Source organism: Pleurodeles waltl, chromosome 2_1, assembly GCF_031143425.1.
Source record: "Pleurodeles waltl isolate 20211129_DDA chromosome 2_1, aPleWal1.hap1.20221129, whole genome shotgun sequence".
Taxonomy (NCBI): domain Eukaryota; kingdom Metazoa; phylum Chordata; class Amphibia; order Caudata; family Salamandridae; genus Pleurodeles; species Pleurodeles waltl.
Window position 1 is genome coordinate 806,312,366 of NC_090438.1, and position 19,204 is coordinate 806,331,569.

The following is a 19,204-nucleotide window of genomic DNA, read 5'->3' on the forward strand; positions in this document are numbered from 1 at the left end:
TGCATGTTTTCTGGCAACAGGCAGCCAGTGCACAACCTTCAGAGTCGCAGAGATACAGTTGGAAATCTTAATGTGAAGAAGTAGTAGTTTTGCTGCTGCACTTTGAATTCCGTTAGCAGTCTCACAGTGGATAATTATACTGGATGGTATAGTCATTTCGCCTATCCAGATCAGTGGTTCCCAACCTTTTTATTTCTGTGGACCCCCACTTTATCACTATTGGAACCCAGGGATCCCCAATGAATCATTACTGGAATCAGGGGACCCTCGACCAAGTCATTAGCGGAAGCCAGAGACCCTGGCATGAACACTATTGATGATTTGAAATGCAAAACAATACACAAAAGATACAGAAACAAGCATTCATCAAACACATACACAAATGCTGACATTTTATTTAATTTGTAAACAAATATAAAAACAAATCAATAAAAAAAAAAATAATAGGAAGGTTGGAGATTTTTTTTAATTCAATTGAAGTTCCATGCCTTTTAGGAAACTGTTGGGGGTATTTCTAGCTCTAAAGGTGACTTTGTTAGAATGATGTAGTTTTTCCATTCCCCCAGTAGGATTTCTGTTTTTGAGGTGTTGAGTTTGAGGTTACACTCATCACCCATTGGTTGGTTGCTACCAGACAGTCTTCTCATTTTGAGAGCAGAAACCATTTGGTTTTTCCAAATTTAGGATTATCTGGCTATCATCAGTGTAGCTGTAGCATGACAGTCTGAAAGAATCGATAGGTTGCAGGAGTGGTTCAGTGTACTTCCGTTATATGAAAAAAGCACTCAAATTATTGTTCCTTCCAGCACTTCTCTCACGTGGTTGTGTGGTTTGGAAGAAAATAGGGGGTTAGATATTAAGATGAAAGTAGTGTTCCAGCCAACCAATGCTTTAAACACAACTTAAAATTGTTTGGGGACATAAAAAACAAAAACGCTTTGAGGAATTATGGCTGTGAACTCTTAAAGTTAAAACTAGATTTATCCTTATTGGTTCTTAAAAATCATGAAAAGCTAGAAACACATTCATACCTGTGCTCCAGCATGGGGTAGGATTCATGATTAAAAAGAAATGATGAGTTTAAAACCTTGAAAGTTTTCTTTGATGCTTGCTTGCTAAAGAAACTCGGCAATCTCAACAGCAAATTATCATCTGAAGCATTTTAGAAAACTTCAGCCATTTGGTTTTCATTTTTTTTTTGAAGAATTCCAAGGTCACAACTTACTTTCTTGATAAGTAATCAATACAATGATCCCACTTGTTCAACAATTAAGATGTTTGGAATGTCTGGAAGTACCCAGCATGACTTATAATAACACATGCTCTTCTGAAGGTAGCTGAAAACTCACTTCTAGAGTAAACCCTACTAACCTCTTACCTCCAACTTATACATTCAGAGGAGGTAGCAGTCACTGGGGCGGCTCCCTGCATTCCATTACAAATTCTGCCCCATGGAGGTGGCGGGCCGCCGCTGCTCCGAGGGGGCTGGGCTCACCCTCGAATTTCATTAATGATTATGCCCTGGATAGGTGGGGTCCCCGGAGCTGCGGAGGGAGGCACTTGGATCCCGGCATTTAATACTGTTTGGCCTTGGGGAGGTGGCGGTCCTCAGGGTTTTGGGGGGGGTGTGGGGGGTTACACCCCTCCCCCTGCATTTAATACTGTTTGGCCCCGGGGAGATGGCGGTCTGAGGGGATTCGAGGGGCCATACACCGGGCAATCCACCCACATTTCATTACTAATTCTGCACCAGGCAGATGGGCATCCCCAGGGCTGCGGGGTGGGAGAGGTTGCGGTGGGGGGTGGGGGGGGGGGGGTTGGGTGGCGGGCGGCCCCGCTGCATTCCATTACAAATTCTGCCCCAGGGAGAAGGCATACCCTGGATCTGCAGGTAGGGAGGCGGCAGGCCCCCCAGCATTCCATCACAAATTCTGCCCTGGTGCAGAGGTGGTCACCAAAGTGACCCCCGCATTTAACACTGGTTGGCCCCAGGGAGATGGCGGTCAAAGGGGCTGTAGGGGGTGGGGCAGGAGGCTCCCCACATTTCATTATTAATTCTGCCCTGGGGAGATGGCGGTTCCAAGGGAAGCGGGGGCGCTGCATTCAAAATTTCAATGCCGAGGGACATGACCCACCTAGGAGCTTTATTTAAACAAGCGCAGGTGCCTTTTTTTTTTTGGGTGGATCAGTGGCATCTCCAGACGAAAATCTAAAAAAAAAAATTAAAAAAAAAAAGCAAAAGCTTTTTAGCTCTAGGATTCCCAGCATCAGAGCTAAGGGGTCAGGGTGACCCTATCATGGCCCCTTTTCTTTTTCTTTTTTTAACTGTTTTTTCTGGGACTCGGCTGAAGCCCAGTCCCAAAATAGCTGCCAACACTTCCTTGTTGAAGTGCTGGAAGACAATCAGATCTCAGCACGTGATTGGGAGGGTTTGCAAAGCATTTGCGTCCTTATATATACAAATGTGTTTTTTCTTTAATTTCTTAAAATCTACTGAACAGATTTACACCAAATAACAAAAAGGTTGCTTTTTGGACCAAGGGTTACCTTTATACCAAATTTGGTGTAATTCCGTCCAGTGGTTCAGGCGCTATTCCTGTTCAAAATCCCTTTTGGACAAATACATGGGGGAAAAAGTATTTTAGGGAACCTAGGAACCTTCCGCCCCTATTTTCAGCTCCCGCTTGACGGATCACCCCGAAACGTCCAGAGAGATGCTGAAGTGAGCGTCTTATATTTGGAACATTTCGGAAAAATTTATCAAACTGCATCAAAGTTATCAGCAAATCAAAAAATGCTTTTTTCTATAGAAGCTCAGTCCCAGCTATAACTACCTAGTGATAACTGTCACTAGATAGCAAGGGTATAGTAACTGCAACAGCCACGGGCGTCCGGGCAGGAGAGAAAGTGTATGTGAATCGACAGCACTACATGCCATGAAAAGATGCTCACAGGGTAAGTAACTTAATCCATTCAAGGAAATGTGTGGCTGTAGATACACATGCTCTGCATAGACTGTAAAGCAGTACCTCCATCAAAGTGATGGCTAGCCTGTAGGAGTTGCAGTTGACTGAAAAAATGTATGTAGCACAGCCTGACCTACATTGGCTAGTTGTCATGCTATGACATCCACAGAGTAGTGTTTCGTGAATGTATGCAGTATTGACCATGTAGCTGCCTTGGAGATGTCAGCTGTAAGGATATTTACAAGAAAAGTCATAGTAGCACCTTTTTTCCTAGTGGAATGTGCTCTAGAGGTAACAGGTAATGGCATTTTAGCTTTAGCATAACAAGTTTGAATGTATTTAACTATCCATCTAGCTATGCCACATTTGGATATTGGGCTGCCTTTGTAAGGAGATGAAAAAGCTACATAGAGTTGCTTAGTTTCTCTAAAGTCTTTGGTTCTAGCAATGTAAAACATGAGTGCTCTTTTAACATCTAGAGTGCGGGGAGCTCTTTCTGCAACAGTCAGGTTGCAAAAAGAAGATGGGTAGTTCAATGGACTGATTTATATGAAACTGTAAAACCACTGTAGGGAGGAATTAAGGGTTATTACGAAGGACTACCTTATCCCTATCAATGTGGAAGAAAGGTCCTTTGAAAGTTGGCACATGGAGCTCATGGACACTCCTAAGTGATGTAATGGCAATTAAGAAACCTACCTTCCGAGAAAGATATAGAAGAGGACATGAATGAAGTGGCTCAAAAGGAGGTCCCATGAGCCTATTGAGCACAAAATTAAGGTTCCATGATGGTGTTGGGGAAACCTAGGTGGAAGGACCCTTTTAAGGCCTTCCATGAAAGCCTTGATGACTGCGACTTTGAACAAAGAAATAAGTTGTCTGTTCTTTAGATATACAGCCATAGCTGCAGAATGTAGGCAAATTGAAGTGTAGGCTAGATTTGCTTTTTGTTAATGGAGCAAGTAACAAACAATCTCTTGAACAGTAGCTATCATGGGGTCGATATGTTTAGGTGGAGAGTAGTAAACAAAACATTTCCATTTTGCAGCATCACAAGCTCTAGTTGTGGGTCTACGGGCCTCTCTGAGAACAGCAATACATCTGCAGGCAAGCCTAAGTAACTAAACTCTCGGACGTCAGGAGCCATATCGCAAGGTTGATTGACTTAGGGTCTGGATGTCTGATTTGTCCTTGATTTTGAGTGAGAAGGTCTGTTCTGTTGGGAATCTTCACGTAGTGGACTACTGAGAGCTCCGGAAGTGTGGTAAACCACGGTTGACACACCCAAGTGGGAGCTACAAGGATCATGATGAGACGTTGCCTGATCCTCCAAACCAGAAACAGAATGAGACGGAGGGGTGGAAAAGCATAAGCAAATATCCTTGACCAGTTAAATCCATACAGCATTGCCCTTGGATAGAGTGTGAGGGTAACTGGAGGAGAAGCTTGTGTATTTTGAGTTTTCTGCTATGGCGAAAGTTTCTATCTGAGGAGTTCCCCACTTGCAAAGTATGGTTAAAGGACTTGTGGGTGAAATTCCCACTTGTGGAATTGTTGCTGCAACCTGCTGAGCAGGTCTGCAACCAGGTTTATGTGGTGGTGGAGAGCCCACTTCCATATTGTTTGAGAGAGTCGTGACAATTGAGACAACCATGAACCCTCCTGTTTGTGGAAACAGTACATGGCTGTCATGTTCTCTGTGCAGACTAAGACAACCTTGTAAGATAGGTGATGAAGAAATGGTTTCAGGGCTAAACACACTACTTGAAGCTGGCGGTAACCAATGTGTAGGGATTGGTGACTGGGGTCCCATAGGCCCTGTACTGTGAGGTCTTCAAGGTGAGAGACCCAACCTGTCAGTGATGTCTCTGTGGTCAGTATGACCTGAGGCATAGTGTATAGAAAATGCTGCCCCTATAACAGGTGTGTAGGGTTCTACCACTGCAGAAAACAGTGAGTGTGGCGGTCTAACAACACTAGATCTTCCAGGTGATCCTGTGACTGAGACCACTGACAAGGCACTCACAGCTGTACAGGACGCATGTGAAGCCTGGCATTGGGAACAATGGTGATGCAAGACTTCATCATTCCCAAAAGTCACATAATGATCCTGATTGTGTAAATATGATTCTCTTGAAATTGAGGGAGTAGAGTCTTTTCTATGGACACGAGCCAGGTTGGGTTAGGCTAACCATAGTTGCACATTCAGGATGACCCCTAGATAAGGCTGTACCTGAAGGGGCTGAAGATGGGACTTGGAGAAGTACAGAGTAAAACCTAGTGTGTGAAGGTCAACTGAGGTCCACTGTCAACTGAGTGTGTTGTTGGCACTGTTGTAAGGTGCTGGCTTTGAAGAGGCAGTTGTCAAGGTAGGGAAAAGCATGAATGTTTTAACTTCTGAGTTGTGAGGCAACGTCTGATAAACACTTTATGAAGACTCGAGTAGCGGTAGTGATCCTGAAAGAAAGTATCTGGAACCAATAATGTTTGCCTACAATAGCGCACCTCAGGTGTTTTCGATGTGCAGGGTGAATGGGCATATGAAAGTAGGCGTCCTTTAGATCTAGGGATGTCAAAGTCACCTTGCTGTAAAAGTGGAATGTTCTGATTTATTTTGTTTAATGGTCTGAGGTAGAGAAAAGGCCTGAGAGAACCATCCTTTTTGGCATTGGGAAAGTATAGGGAGTATACTCCTGTCCCTTGGTGTTGTAGTGGAACCACCTCCATGGCCCTTTTGTGAAGAAGGGATAGGACCTGTTGTTCGAGAAGGATTAGGTGTTCCTGAGATAGCCTGTGATTGTGAGGGGGAATATTAGGAGGAGTGGTGGTAAGCTCCAGACAATAACCATGTTAGATAATGGAGAGGACCCATTGGTCTGTGGTAATGTTGTCCCAGTGTGGGTAAAAGAGTTGTAGTCTTACCCTGATGTGTTGGATGGGTGGGGGGAAGCTGGAGGTTGTCACTGCTTGCCTTTGGAGGAGGAGAGGCGTGAGGTGATGCTCTTCCCTTGTACTTTGTTAGTGGCCTTCTCAGAAGCCCCTGGAATAGGCAGACTAAGGCTGCCTAGGGTGGTATATAGAATGGTTTTTAAGAGCCTCTAATCCTGGGGTGACGAAAAGTGCCTCTCTGTTTGGGAAACTGAAGGCCACCTATAGCTTTTGCTGTATCTGTGTCCTTTTTCAGCTTCTTAAGGGTGGTGTCCATTGAGGCCTAAAAAGATGCTCCTCGTTAAAGGGCATAAGGAGGACCACTTGCTGGACCTCTGGTTTAAATCCAGAGCAGCGAAGCCAAGCGTGCCTTTGTCGGAGGACACTGGTGTTAATGCCGCATGCAGCTGTGTCGATGGCCTCCAGGGCACAGCAAACAGAATTATTGGAGAGTACCTGCCCCATAGCGACTATTTGCTGTCCTCTTTTATGGTGACCATCTGGTAAGAACTGGAGGAGTTCCTCCATTTCATCCCAGTGAGCCCAATCGTATCTGGCCAGCAATGCCTATGAATTGGCCATATGCCAATGATTTGCCGCCTGTGCAGCAACTAGTTTGCCAGCAGCATCAGTTTTTTTTACTATCCTTCTCAGGGGGAGGAGAGTCTTAAGTGGCCTGGCTACTAGCTAATTTTGAGCTGTTGTGGCTACAACAGAGTCAGGCAGAACCTGAAACCTCATGTATATAGGTTCACTTGGAGCAGATTTATACTTTTTGTCAACTCCAGGGTAGAGGTCAGAGTCGTTAGAAGGGATAGGGTCGGGATCATAGGCATCCCAGGTGTCTGGGTCGTGTTTGTGGTCCACCTAAATCCCTAGCAACCAACAAAGGGTAACCCTGAAGAGTGTCATCTTCTGGTGTAGGTGAATTAGGCGAATGAGGAGGGGGAGGGGGAGGGAGGTGGAGGCAAAGAGGGAGCAGGAGGAGGCAGAGGAAGAGGTGGCAGAGAACGCCTATGTGGTGGACTAGTGGCCTTGTACCTGGGTTTCTTTTTCTGAAGTGGAGGAATGTCCAAAGCCTCCTGGAAGAAAAACTTCCTTTTCAAAAGTACAGGACAAGATGGCATAGCAATAATACATCACTTAGCCTTCTGAATTTGAAGGTGGCGCTGACGGGCATCCACGGTTTCTAGGATAGGCTCCAGAGAAGGAGTAGCAGAAGACTGGCCTGAGTGTCTCTGTTCCAACAATCTCTGCTCAGTTTGTTTCGGCACTGAAGATTTCGGTCAGTGTTATTTGATTGTCACTGAAGTCTAGGCCAGAGGTGTTTGCTCAGTGCCAAGGCTTGAATCAAGACAGAGATGATCTCTTGGTCAGATGAAAAAGAGGCTGAAGCGGTGTCTTGGCCTTGGCAGATGGTTTTCATGCAAAGCCGGAGGGCGGGGCAGCCAAAGTAGCCTTTTGGTACTGACCAAGGCCTGGTGGCAGTGAAGGACCAGCGACCTCGAGAAGGGACTTTTTAACAGTCTTATGGTGGGCGGGAAGGGCCAATGTACTCAAATTGCACTGAGATGAACTTGTGGCTCTTGATGTCTGATCGGATGTCGGAGTCTGAAGAGTCTTGAAAGGAGAGGGCCTCTTCCTCCTGCAAGGGCTCCTCTTGAGCGTGCTCCTCCCCAAAGATGTCTGGGGTATCGTCCATAGTCTTGTATGCCATTTCCAATCAATGCGTTCTTCAGTCCAAAGATGTGCAGGAATCACAGTTGGCCTCTTGGTGATCAGGCGAAAGGCAGATATTGCTCACAAGCTGCTGGTCGGTGTGTGGGAATTTTGCGTAGCACCGAGGGCAGAAGCGGAATGGAGTCCAATCTAACAGGTTTGCATGCCCCTTGGTGCAGCATGGAAGGTAGGCCCGAGTTGGGAATACGCACCCTGAAGGGCGAGCGGGCGTTGCCCGATCCAACAAATCGAGGTGGGCTGTAAGATGGAAGAAGCGCAAGCGAGAATACCATAGAGAGAGAGAGATTTCAAACCACAGCGAGTTGAAAGACAGAGGAAAAACATACGTCCAAATCAGACAGTGGAGAGAAAACAATTTAACAAAGGAGTCAATCCCCATGTGCAATATCACTGAGAGGAGGAGCCACTCGATCACGTGACTCGGAATACTTCTTCAAAGAAAAACAACCTGCACCACTCCGAACCAACACTAGATGGTAGGAGTATACAAAGCATGTGTGTCTACTACCACACATGCCATTGAAAATACATATATGGAAAATGTCACTTACCCAGTGTACATCTGTTCGTGGCATGTTTTGCTGCAGATTCACATGCTGTGCATATGGATTCCGACATCTAGTGCTGGGCTGTGAGTGTTACAAGTTGTTTTTCTTTGAAGAAGTATTTTCGAGTCACGGGATCGAGTGACTCCTCCTCTTTGGTTCCATTGCGCATGGGCATCAACTACATTGTTAGATTGTTTTCCCGCAGAGGGTAAAGGAAGGAGTGATAGAGTATATAGGTATAAAGTAAGAGATGTCCATACAAATGTAAATGTATATACAAATGTGTTAACTTAAACAACTACAGGCTTCCGGGGAGGAGGGAGGGTGCATGTGAATCTGCTGCAGAACATGCCACGAACCGATGTACACTGGGTAAGTGCCATTTTCCGTTTGATGGCATGTGTAGCTGCAGATACACATGCTGTGCATAGACTACAAAGCAGTTTGTCCTCTCAAAAAATAGCGGTGGCTAGCCTGTAGGAGTTGAAGTTGTTTGAAATAATGTTCTTAGAACAGCTTGACCTACTGTGGCTTGTTGCTGTGATAATACGTCTACACAGTAGTGTTTAGTGAATGATTGTGGTGTTGACCATGTAGCTGCTTTACATATTTCAGCCATTGGTATATTACCTAAAAAAGCCATTGTTGCACCTTTCTTTCTTGTAGAATGTACTTTGACAGTAATTAAAAGCTATCTTTTTGCTTTGATATAGCATATTTGGATGCACCTTACAATCCATCTTGCTAAACCTTGTTTTGATATAGGATTGCCTGTATGTGGTTGTTGGAAAGCTACACATAGTTGTTCAGTCGTTCTAAATGGTTTAGTTCAGTCTATATAGTACATTAAAGTTCTTTTGATGTCCAATGTATGTAGGGCTCTTTCTGCCACTGAATCTGGCTGTGGAAAGATGACTGGCAGTTCCACTGTTTGATTAATATGAAATGGTGATACAACTTTTGGTAGAAACTTTGTGTTTGTTCTTAGTACAACCTTATCTTTGTGTATTTGAAGAAAGGTTCCTCAAGAGTAAAGGCTTGGATTTCACGTACTCTTCTTAAAGAAGTAATTGCCACTAGTAAGGCAACTTTCCATGTTAGAAATTGAATTTGACACAAGTGCATTGGTTCAAATGGTGGACCCATAAGTCTTGTAAGCACTATATTTAGATTCTAAGATGGAACTGGTGGTGTTCCGGGTGGAATGATGCGTTTTAAACCTTCCATGAAAGCTTTATTGACAGGAACTCTAAATAAAGAGCTATGTTGTATATTTATTACATATGTAGAAATTGCAGTAAGATGTTTTTTATAGTAGAAAAAGCAAAATCTGATTTTTGTAAATGAAGTAAATAACATACAATATCTTCTACTGATGCTGTAAGAGGGTCTATATTTTTAGATTGACAGTAATATACAAATCTTTTCCATTTGTTTGCATAGCACTGTCTAGTAGTGGGTTTTCTTGCTTGTTTAATAACTTCCATACATTCTGATGGGAGTTGTAAATATCCAAACTCTATGACATCAGGAGCCAAACTGCTAGATTGAGTGCTTTGGGATTTGGATGTCTGACTTGACCTCTGTTTTGTGTCAACAGATCTGGTCTGGTTGGGAGTTTGGAGTGTGGTACTAACAATATATCTAGTAAGGTTGTGTACCAAGGCTGACGTGCCAATGTTGGTGCTTTGAGTATCATGTTGAGTGAAGTTTGATGCAACTTGTTGACTAGAATCAGAAGGAGTGGGAGAAAAGCGCATGCAAATATCCCTGACCAATTGATCCATAGAGCATTGCCCTTGGCTAGGGGATGTGGGTGTCTGGATGCGAAGTTTTGGCATTTTGTGTTTTTGCTTGTTGCGAAAAGGTCTATGTTTGGTGTTCCCCACTTTTGAAAGTACTTTTGAAGTACTTGAGGATAAATCTCCCATTTGTGAATTTGTTGGTGATTTCTGCTGAGGATATCTGCCAACTGATTGTCTATCCCTGGGATGTGTTTGTGCTAATAGATTAATTTTGTTGTGGATTTCCCATTTCCACATTTTTGGGACTAGAAGGGACAGTTGGGATGAATCTGTTCCTCCCTGTTTGTTGAGATAAGACATGGTTGTCATGTTGTCTGTTTTGATAAGAACATTCTTCTGTGTGAGAAGAGGTTGAAAAGCTTTGAGTGCTAGAAAGACAGCTAATAACTCCAAGTCGTTTATGTGTAGCTGTTTCTGTTTGACATCCCATTGTCCTTGAATGTTATTGTTTAGGTGAGCTCCCCAACCAATCTTTGATGCATCACAGGGTCTTGAAATGACTGCCCTTTGATTAGATTGGTAGAATTCCACCACTGAAGGGACATATATGTTTGGCGGTCTATCAACACTAGATCCTGAAGTTGACTGTGTGCTTGTGATCATTGTTGTGCAAGGCACTGTTGTAAGGGCCGCATGTTTAATCTTGCGTGTGGAACAATTGCAATGCCACCATTCCTAGCATTTTCATGACAAATCTTACAGTGTAATGTTGATTTGGCTGTATTTGTGGAATTAGATTTTGGAAAGCTTGTATCCTTTGTGTGTTTGGATATGTTAGAGCTTGTTGAGTATTTAGTATCACACCTAAATACGGTTGTATTTGTGCTGGTTGGAGGTGTGATTTTTGGTAGTTTATTGAGAGACCTAGTGTGTGTAAGGTTTGTATTACATAACATGTATGATTTTGGCATTGTGTACTACTGCTTGATTTTATTAGCCAATCGTCTAATTAAGATATGGAAAAACATGAATATGTTGTCTTCTTAGGTAAGCTGCCACTACTGCCAAGCACTTTGTGAATACCCTTGGCGCAGTTGTTACTCCAAAGGGTAACACTTTGAATTGGTAGTGTTTTCCCTGAATGACAAACCTGAGGTATTTTCTGTGGGCAGGATGGATGGGTATGTGAAAATACGCATTCTTGAGGTCTAAGGCTGTCATAAAATCTCGTTTTTGTAACGGTTGGATGACATCCTGTAAAGTTACCATGTGAAAATAGGCTGATAGGATGTAAAGATTGAGGGGCCTGAGGTCTAATATTGGCCTGAGAATTAGAAAGTATAGTGAATAAACTCCTGTTCCTATCTGAGACTGTGGAACTATCTCTATTGCTTGTTTGAGTAGTAGAGATTGGACCTCTTCTTGTAACAGAATTGTGTGTTTTGTGGTTAGTTTATGAAACCTTGGTGGAATAGTTGGAGGAGTGTTTATCAATTCTAGGCAATGACCATTGTGGATAATTGATAGCACCCAGTTGTCTGTGGTAATATTTTGCCAATGTGTGTGGAACTGCTGTAGTCTTTCCCCCACAGGAGAGGTGTGGAGTGGAAGGGAGTGAGGGAATTCACTGTTTTGGGTGTGTTGCAGGCTGCTTAGAGGTCTGGAATTTTTCACTATTTCTGGAGTATTGTCCTCTATATGTGCCTCTAAAACCACCTCGTTGGTACTGTGTTTGGTAGGCTGGTTTTGTTTGGGAGGTTGATGCCTCTGAGAGCTGTGGTCTGAAACCACCTCGAAATTGAGGTTTACGAAATGACCCTCTATATGGTGTAGAATACAGTGCACCCATTGCTTTAGCTGTGTCGGAGTCTTTTCATAGCTTTTCTATTGCTGTGTCTACCTCTGGCCCACAAAGATGTTTTTTTATTGAAGGGCATGTTTAACACAGCCTGTTGTATTTCTGGCTTGAATCCAGAAGATCGGAGCCATGCAGGTCTACGGATAGTGACTGCTGTGTTGACACTCCTTGCAGCGGTATCTGCTGCATCTAGGGCAGATCTTATTTGGTTATTAGTGATAACTTGCCCTTCTTCCACTACCTGTTGAGCCGTTTTCTGGTGTTCTTTGGGGAGATGTTGTATTATATCTTGCATCTCGTCCCAATGGGCTCTATCATAATGAGCTAGTGGTGCTGGTGAGTTTGCTATTCGCCACTGGTTTGCCGCTGGGGACCCAACCCTTTTCCCTGCAGCATCGAATTTCCTGCTTTCTTTATCAGGAGGGGGTGCATCTCTTGAGGACTGACTATTTGCTCTCTTCCCGGCAGCACTAACTACAGTAGAATCAGGTGGTACTTGATGGGTGATATAATCAGGGTCAGAAGGTGCAGGTTTGTACTTTTTTTCTATTCTAGGTGTTATAAGGTGTGCTTTTACTGGCTCATTAAAAATTTGATCTGCATGTTTTACCATGCCTGGGAGCATCAGGAGGCATTGGTACCTAGAATGAGTTGAGGATATTGTGTTGAATGAAAAATCCTCATCTAGTGGTTCTGTATGCATTGTAATTCCATGATAGGCTGCAGCCCTAGCTATGACCTGGTTATACACAGTAGTATCCTCAGGTGGTGATGGTTTAGAGGGGTAGCTGTCTGGATCATTGCTTGGGATGGGATCAGGGTCATAAAGATCCCATGGATCAACAGTGTCCTTTGTGAGTCATATGAATGAGTTGGCGAATGCATTGGTGTAGGGCTGGTGTGAGGAGAGGTAGTTAAGTGCGGAGAATGAGGAGAAGACTGAGGAGGTGCTGTCTTCTCTTTCTGTTTTAGCACTTTAACTGGGGGCTGCATAGTGTCCAATTCCTCCTGAAATGCTAGCTTCCTCTTTGTTTTTAAAGGAGGTGCTGTGATAATTCTCATTGTTTCTTTATGGATGTGGATCCTGGATTGCCTCGCATCCATAATTTGAATTATTGGTTCGACTTCCGACTCCTCCTCAGGGGTTGTGTGGCTTTCTTTAAGTCTTTTAGAAAGTCTGTGTTCCTCTGTATATGCCGTTTTTTTAGGGCTCTGAAGTGTGTTTTTTTAGGATCGAAAAGGATGAGGAAGGTCGCGGCTCCAAAACAGGTTTTCTTATTTTCGACTCTGAAAATTGGTGTTTACTGGAGTCTGAAACTGAGCTTTTTGTCAACTTCGAGGTTTTCGGAGGGGTGGCCTTTTTCGGTGCCGAACTGGAGGGTCGGTCACCTACAGTCTTTTTTCGGGCCGAGCAATGGCCTTCCAGCAGTGGCGTACCCAAGGACTTCTGTTTTTTCTTATGTGAGGGTGCAGGGGCAGACGTACTCACATGCTGGCCGGCTGTGACGGGTCTGTCTTTCTCAGATTCCTGCTCCGACTCCGAATCTCAGACTGAGACCACTGTCTGCAGTAGTTCTTCTTCTTCTACGTCAAAATGTTCTCCACGCTTCAACGCCATTTTGAGCCTTCTTGCTCTTCTGTCTCTTAGAGTCTTTTTCGATTGGAAGGATCGACAGGCCTCGCAGTTTTCCTCCCGATGGTCTGGAGAAAGGCAGAGGTTGCAAACCAGATGCTGGTCTGTGTATGGGTACTTCGCGTGGCACTGAGGCCAGAATCGGAATGGAGTCCGATCCATGAGGCTCTCCACGCGGTCGGCCCAACTAGGCCTGAGTTGGGCGTGCGCACCCCAAAGGGCGAACAGAGTTGTTTCCCGACAGTACTGCTGTGTCGATGGAAGATTATTAACCCAATCGATACAATACCGACTAAATGAAAGTTTTGCAAAGTATTCCAAATCTAAATATCGGGCGAGAAAGAAACACGCCCGAACCCGACGGCGGAAAGAAAACAATCTAACAATGGAGTCGATGTCCATGTGCAATGGAACCGAAGAGGAGGAGTCACTCGATCCCGTGGCTCGAAAAGACTTCTTCAAAGAAAAACAACTTGCAACACTCCGGGCCAAACACTAGATGTCGGAATCAATATGCACAGCATGTGTATCTACAGCTGCACATGCCATTGAACATACATATATATACTTTTTTTTTTTTTGCTCTGCCCTCAGAAGACAAGCTTCCACAAATGTTTATTACAGCCACCAAAACTGTGGATGAGACTTGCCTTTCCCACTAATAGGTACAAATCAAGCAAGATATAATGTCCAAGTAGTATGAAGTGATCATCACTAGGTTTTCAAATGGTAATTTGATGGTCCATTCCTTCCGTCCCACTTGAGTAACTATAACTGTGGCCATGTGTCACATTAAGTCTGACTCTGATGTAATAGTGAAATAATACATTAGTCATGTGATTTATGTGGCTGATAAGAAAAGTTACAAATAATGAATATGTATAAAATAATTTTTGATGCAATGTAGGAATTATTTTCATAGATAGTGGTGATACTGTAACATGATTATCTACCCATAGGCAAGGGCTCAAAACCTTTGCTGACAATCCGACAAACAATGTTTATTTATTAGGTGATGGATATCCTTCGAGTGCTGAATATACTCATGCATTCAGTACTGCAATTTGTACAGTGTCAACAAATGGAGGCTTATTTGCAAATTTATGTGAATGCATTATAATTAGCTACCACACAATTTTGAAAATTATTAAAAACATTTATTCAAGAGACAGAAAAGGGTAGATGTCTGAATCCAGAAAAAGGTTTAACCTCTACCTATTTCAAGTTTAGAAGTTTGTGCAAACTTTGTATTGTAGTTAAACAGTAGAAGCATCATTCATTATTTATTTTTTTAAAAAAGGTCTCAAAGGGCCATGATTCAATTATATCAAATTAGGGCCCGAACCGGCAGCTTCCATGCTCTACAAGCTACCAGCACCCACTCATCTAGGCTTGCTTCTCATGCAAAAAGAATCATTAACTAGGTAAGACAGTGTAACTGGACAGTGGTTGTTCCTCAAAACAACCTCTTAACAAATAGCCTACTGGAGCATTGCTAAAACTAAACAAAAAATTACAATTGTAACAGCGGTTTGGGGAATTATCCCAATATCCAGAGCCCTAAATATTTTTCAAAATTATACTTATCACAAAACATTTCCTGTAATATAATTTGGGGCATCCTGCGAACTATCCCAGATTAGGAGTCTATATTGCCTAACGGGCCAGCCTTTCCGTTTAGGCCATTTGTTACTCACTGAATAGGATATGCTTTTCATTAAGATATTTATTGTAACCACTGACAAACTTGATGAAAAACGTTTTTGGTAACTGCTTCCCAGGTCAGGTCCTTAGGTGAGAAATACTAAAATTTCGTAATGGGCGTCACCAGATGGAACGAGAGAAGGCTCACCTTTGGTCATCAGCCTAACAAGCAACTGAATAATTATTATTATACATATATTGTAAATTATGATTTTAACCAAAGGATTCTATTTGAATGATGTACAAGACAGGCCACAGATACAATTGCTTACCTGGAAGAGACCTCACAAAACGAGGCATAAAATGAAATTGTGGGCAACTGAGATCTCCATTCTCAAAAACAGGACCTGAAATAAGCATTTGTTGAAATACGTTAAAAAAGTCAGGCCGTGTGAATGTTGACATACAGGCTATCCTCAATGTAAAGCAACCTGTTAAGCCATTAAAAAATGACCAATTCCATTTTTATTTATAGCTTATATTTTTTAAGGGGTAAACTTTATAACAAATGCACACAGACTCGAGCAACAACTGTCAGTTTCAGCAGAAAAATATACCAATTAATTTCCAGATGGTTGGTGAGAGGAACAGGTCCAACATACGAATATGCATTTCAAGGAGGTAGGGTCATACGTTAAACAGCAATGAAGTATCTGAAGAAGTAATTGAGAACTTAGACATTACCTGTCTGGTGTTTTTCAAAGGTCTGTGTGAGCTGTGCAATGACCAGCAGGTCGGCACACACAGAATCCTAGTAAAGGGTTTCAAGCAGACTGAAAGGGTGGATATTCTGCATTATATTCATGGTGATTTGGAGTAAATAACAGGTGAAAAGCTGGGAATAAGAGTGTATCTGATTAGTGCATTTAGACGAAAAGTGAAACAGAACTGACAAGCTTGGCGCCGTTAGGAGTTCGAAGAAGTCATGAAGGTTGAATAGGTTTTGCACACCAAAGTTGATAACCACATCAAGAAGCATCAGAGGGGCACATCAATAAAGACTTTTAGGGTAGTCAATTGAAGCTGCTCATTACTTTACTATTCAGGACAGCTTTGGCTATATGGAAAGACAGGACTTGAAATCCCAGTGATGTGATGGATACTATCTGCATACTTGAGTCTGGGTGAAGGCAAAGATTTACGGTAAATGGAGAATTGGTGAGTCTGCTAATGGAAGGGACAATTAACCAATCAGGGTAAGGTATGCGGTGACTCGGCCGCACTGAAACAGATTGGTATTGGTAGAGTTCAGCATGACTGAAGCGCCAGTCAAACAGAAAGCAGAGTCTGGAAGTCTTGACGAACAAATTAAAAGAAAACGAGGATCATCAGCATTTTGTTGATTGGAAAAGTTGAATAACGATAATATGCTATGTAGTTGGTGTTTAAAGAAAGAGTAGTACTGAGACTTAAGGGATAACCATCTGAAAGGCAGAAAGTGATTGAGGCTCATTAAATGGTGCAGAAAAAGGTTTAGGCAAGGTACTATGAGGACCAGTCTACAGCTCTTTTTTTAGCTCGGAGTGTGGAAAGGGTTGCAAGAACAAGAAGGATAAAAGACCAGTGTGATGCCCAATAAAATTCTGGTTTCCTCCGCCTTGGTCTACTGCCACAGCACCCAAAGTTAGTTTGCTGTGAATCAATGTAACCTCAGGAATAAATCAATCCCTAAAATCCCCCCAAAATGTTCTAGCCACACACGACAGCAAAGAAGTGTGTTCTATGTCCTGAGTGTACCTGTTCCAGCAGCATATGTGACTAAAGACATTTATTCTCCATTGCAACATATACATCAGCATCTGTAGGAATCCAGAACTAAATGACGTGCATCAAGCTGGACCATTTTACATAAAATGACCCAAGCCTGAGAGTTAATGAGAATCACTCATTATTGATATTAAAACTAAGTGGCCGTGCTGTTAGAGCCATGGCCTTCTTTCAGGTCTTTTGGCATAATGGCTGTCTAAAACAAGGTTCTATCAAAGGTTAGGGCAATGTTTAACTAAGAGTTCGAAACTTTTAATCTGTCACAGTAATAATCAAGGTTGTTTATTGTATAAGGTTCTCGCTTAAATATGTGTTAAACTGCAGTACAACATAAAAATGGAGAAACAAAAATTTGTTTAAATTAAACCTTGCATAAAATGAGGATTAAAGTCTCCACATGAGGTTCAACCGGAAGCTATGGTAAACCTACCAATTTGTTGCTATGGAGATGAACGATCACTGTAATAAGTTCCTTTTTACTTTTGGAGGCATCTGACCCCCAAAGCCTACAACTCTGAATGACACTCTGGTGGTATCAGTGTTATCAGGCCCATTGATGGGTTGTGACCCTAAATAAAAATATTCTCGTTCCACATATAGTAATACAAAAATAAAATACACTTGTAAATGTATTATTACCAAAACAAAATGAAAATTCTCACCAAAACTCTCCACTAATGCTTACCCGAGCAAAGCACAACTCGTAACCTAAATGGAATGCCTATGACATCACCAATGATGTGTGACAAATGACAAATCCAGTTGACATTACATATCACCCTAACCCATATTTATGACAACACCATGAATACGGTATCGTTTTGGATGTTATTTAACAGCTTTTTGCTGAAATTGACTTCTAGAGCGTATGACACCTGGGCAACTTTAACCCCTTTGCTGCCAGACCTTTTCCCCTCAGGTGCCGAGCTGTTTTTGGCTATTTGGGGCCGTTCGCGCTTAGTCATAAGCTACCCACGCCAAATTGGCGTCCTTTTTTTCCCCAACATCCTAGGAATTCTAGAGGTACCCGGAGTTTGTGGGTTTCCCTGGAGGAGACCAAGAAATTAGCCAAAATACAGCTGAAATTTAGTATTTTTCTTTAAAAAAAATGGGAAAAGGGCTGCAGAAAAAGCTTGTGTTTTTTCCCTGAAAACGGCACCAGCAAAGGGTTTACGGTGCTAAAATCACCATTTTCCCAGCTTTCAGGAACAGGCAGACTTGAATCAGAAAAACAAATTTTTCAACACAATTTTGGCATTTTACTGGGACATAACCCATTTTTAAATTTTTTTTGCTTTCAGCCTCCTTCCAGTTAGTGACAGAAATGGGTGTGAAACCAATACCGGATCCCGGACAGCTAAACATTTCTGAAAAGTAGACAAAATTCTGAACTCAGCAAGGGGTCATTTGTGTAGATCTTTCAAATGTTTCCTACCGAAAGTAACAGCTAAAATTTAAAAAAAAATGAAACTGAGGTGAAAGAGCTATTTCTGTCCACGTTTTCTTTTATAACTATTTCCAGCTACGGCAGATTTTTGAAAGCAATATACTGTTACGTCTGCTGGACTCTTCTGGTTGCGGGGATATATAGGGCTTGTAGGTTCATCGAGAACCCTAGGTACCCAGAGCCAATAAAAGAGCTGCACCTTGCAATGAGTTTTCATTGTATACCATGTATATAGCAATTAATTTGGTGAAATATAAAAAGTGAAAAATAGGTATCAAGGAAACCTTTGTATTTCCAAAATGGGCACAAGATAAGGTGTTGTTGAGAAGCAGTGGGTATTTGCACCTCTCTGAATTCTGGGGTCCCCATACAAGCATGTGAATTATAGGGCTTTCCTCAAATAGACATCTTTTTTACACATTGCCTGTGTAAAAATGTAGAGAAAGACAAGGGGGATAACACCTGTCCTTCTATTCTGTATTTCTCCAAGTCTCCCAATAAAAATGGTACCTCACTTGTGTGGGTAGGCCTAAGGCCCATGACAGGAAATGCAACATGGACACATCACATTTTCACATTGAAATCCGACGTGTTTTTTGGATAGTGCCTCGCTGTGGATTTTGGCCTCTAGCTCAGCTGGCACTCAGGAAAACCTACCAAACTTGTGCATTTTTTAAAAATAGACACCTAGGAGAATCCAGGATGTGGTGACTTGTGGGGCTCTCACCAAGTTCTATTACCCAGAATCCTTTACAAACCTCAAAATGTGGCAAAAAAACACTTTTTCCACACATTTCGGTGATAGAAACTTCTGAAATCTGAGAAGACCCACAAATTTCCTTCCACCCAGCATTCCCCCCAAGTCTCC

At 42.6% G+C, this 19,204-nt stretch overlaps 1 protein-coding gene across 4 annotated transcripts in view; it reads right to left on the reverse strand.

The window, feature by feature from the left end:
• DROSHA (drosha ribonuclease III) overlaps positions 1–19,204 on the reverse strand; it is a 608,989-nt gene that overhangs the window by 286,116 nt on the left and 303,669 nt on the right. For all 4 annotated transcript variants that reach the window (XM_069218569.1, XM_069218578.1, XM_069218550.1 and 1 more), the window contains exon 12: positions 15,395–15,469. In XM_069218569.1, coding sequence (XP_069074670.1) covers positions 15,395–15,469 — 75 coding nt within the window. The remainder of the gene's footprint in view (positions 1–15,394; positions 15,470–19,204) is intronic.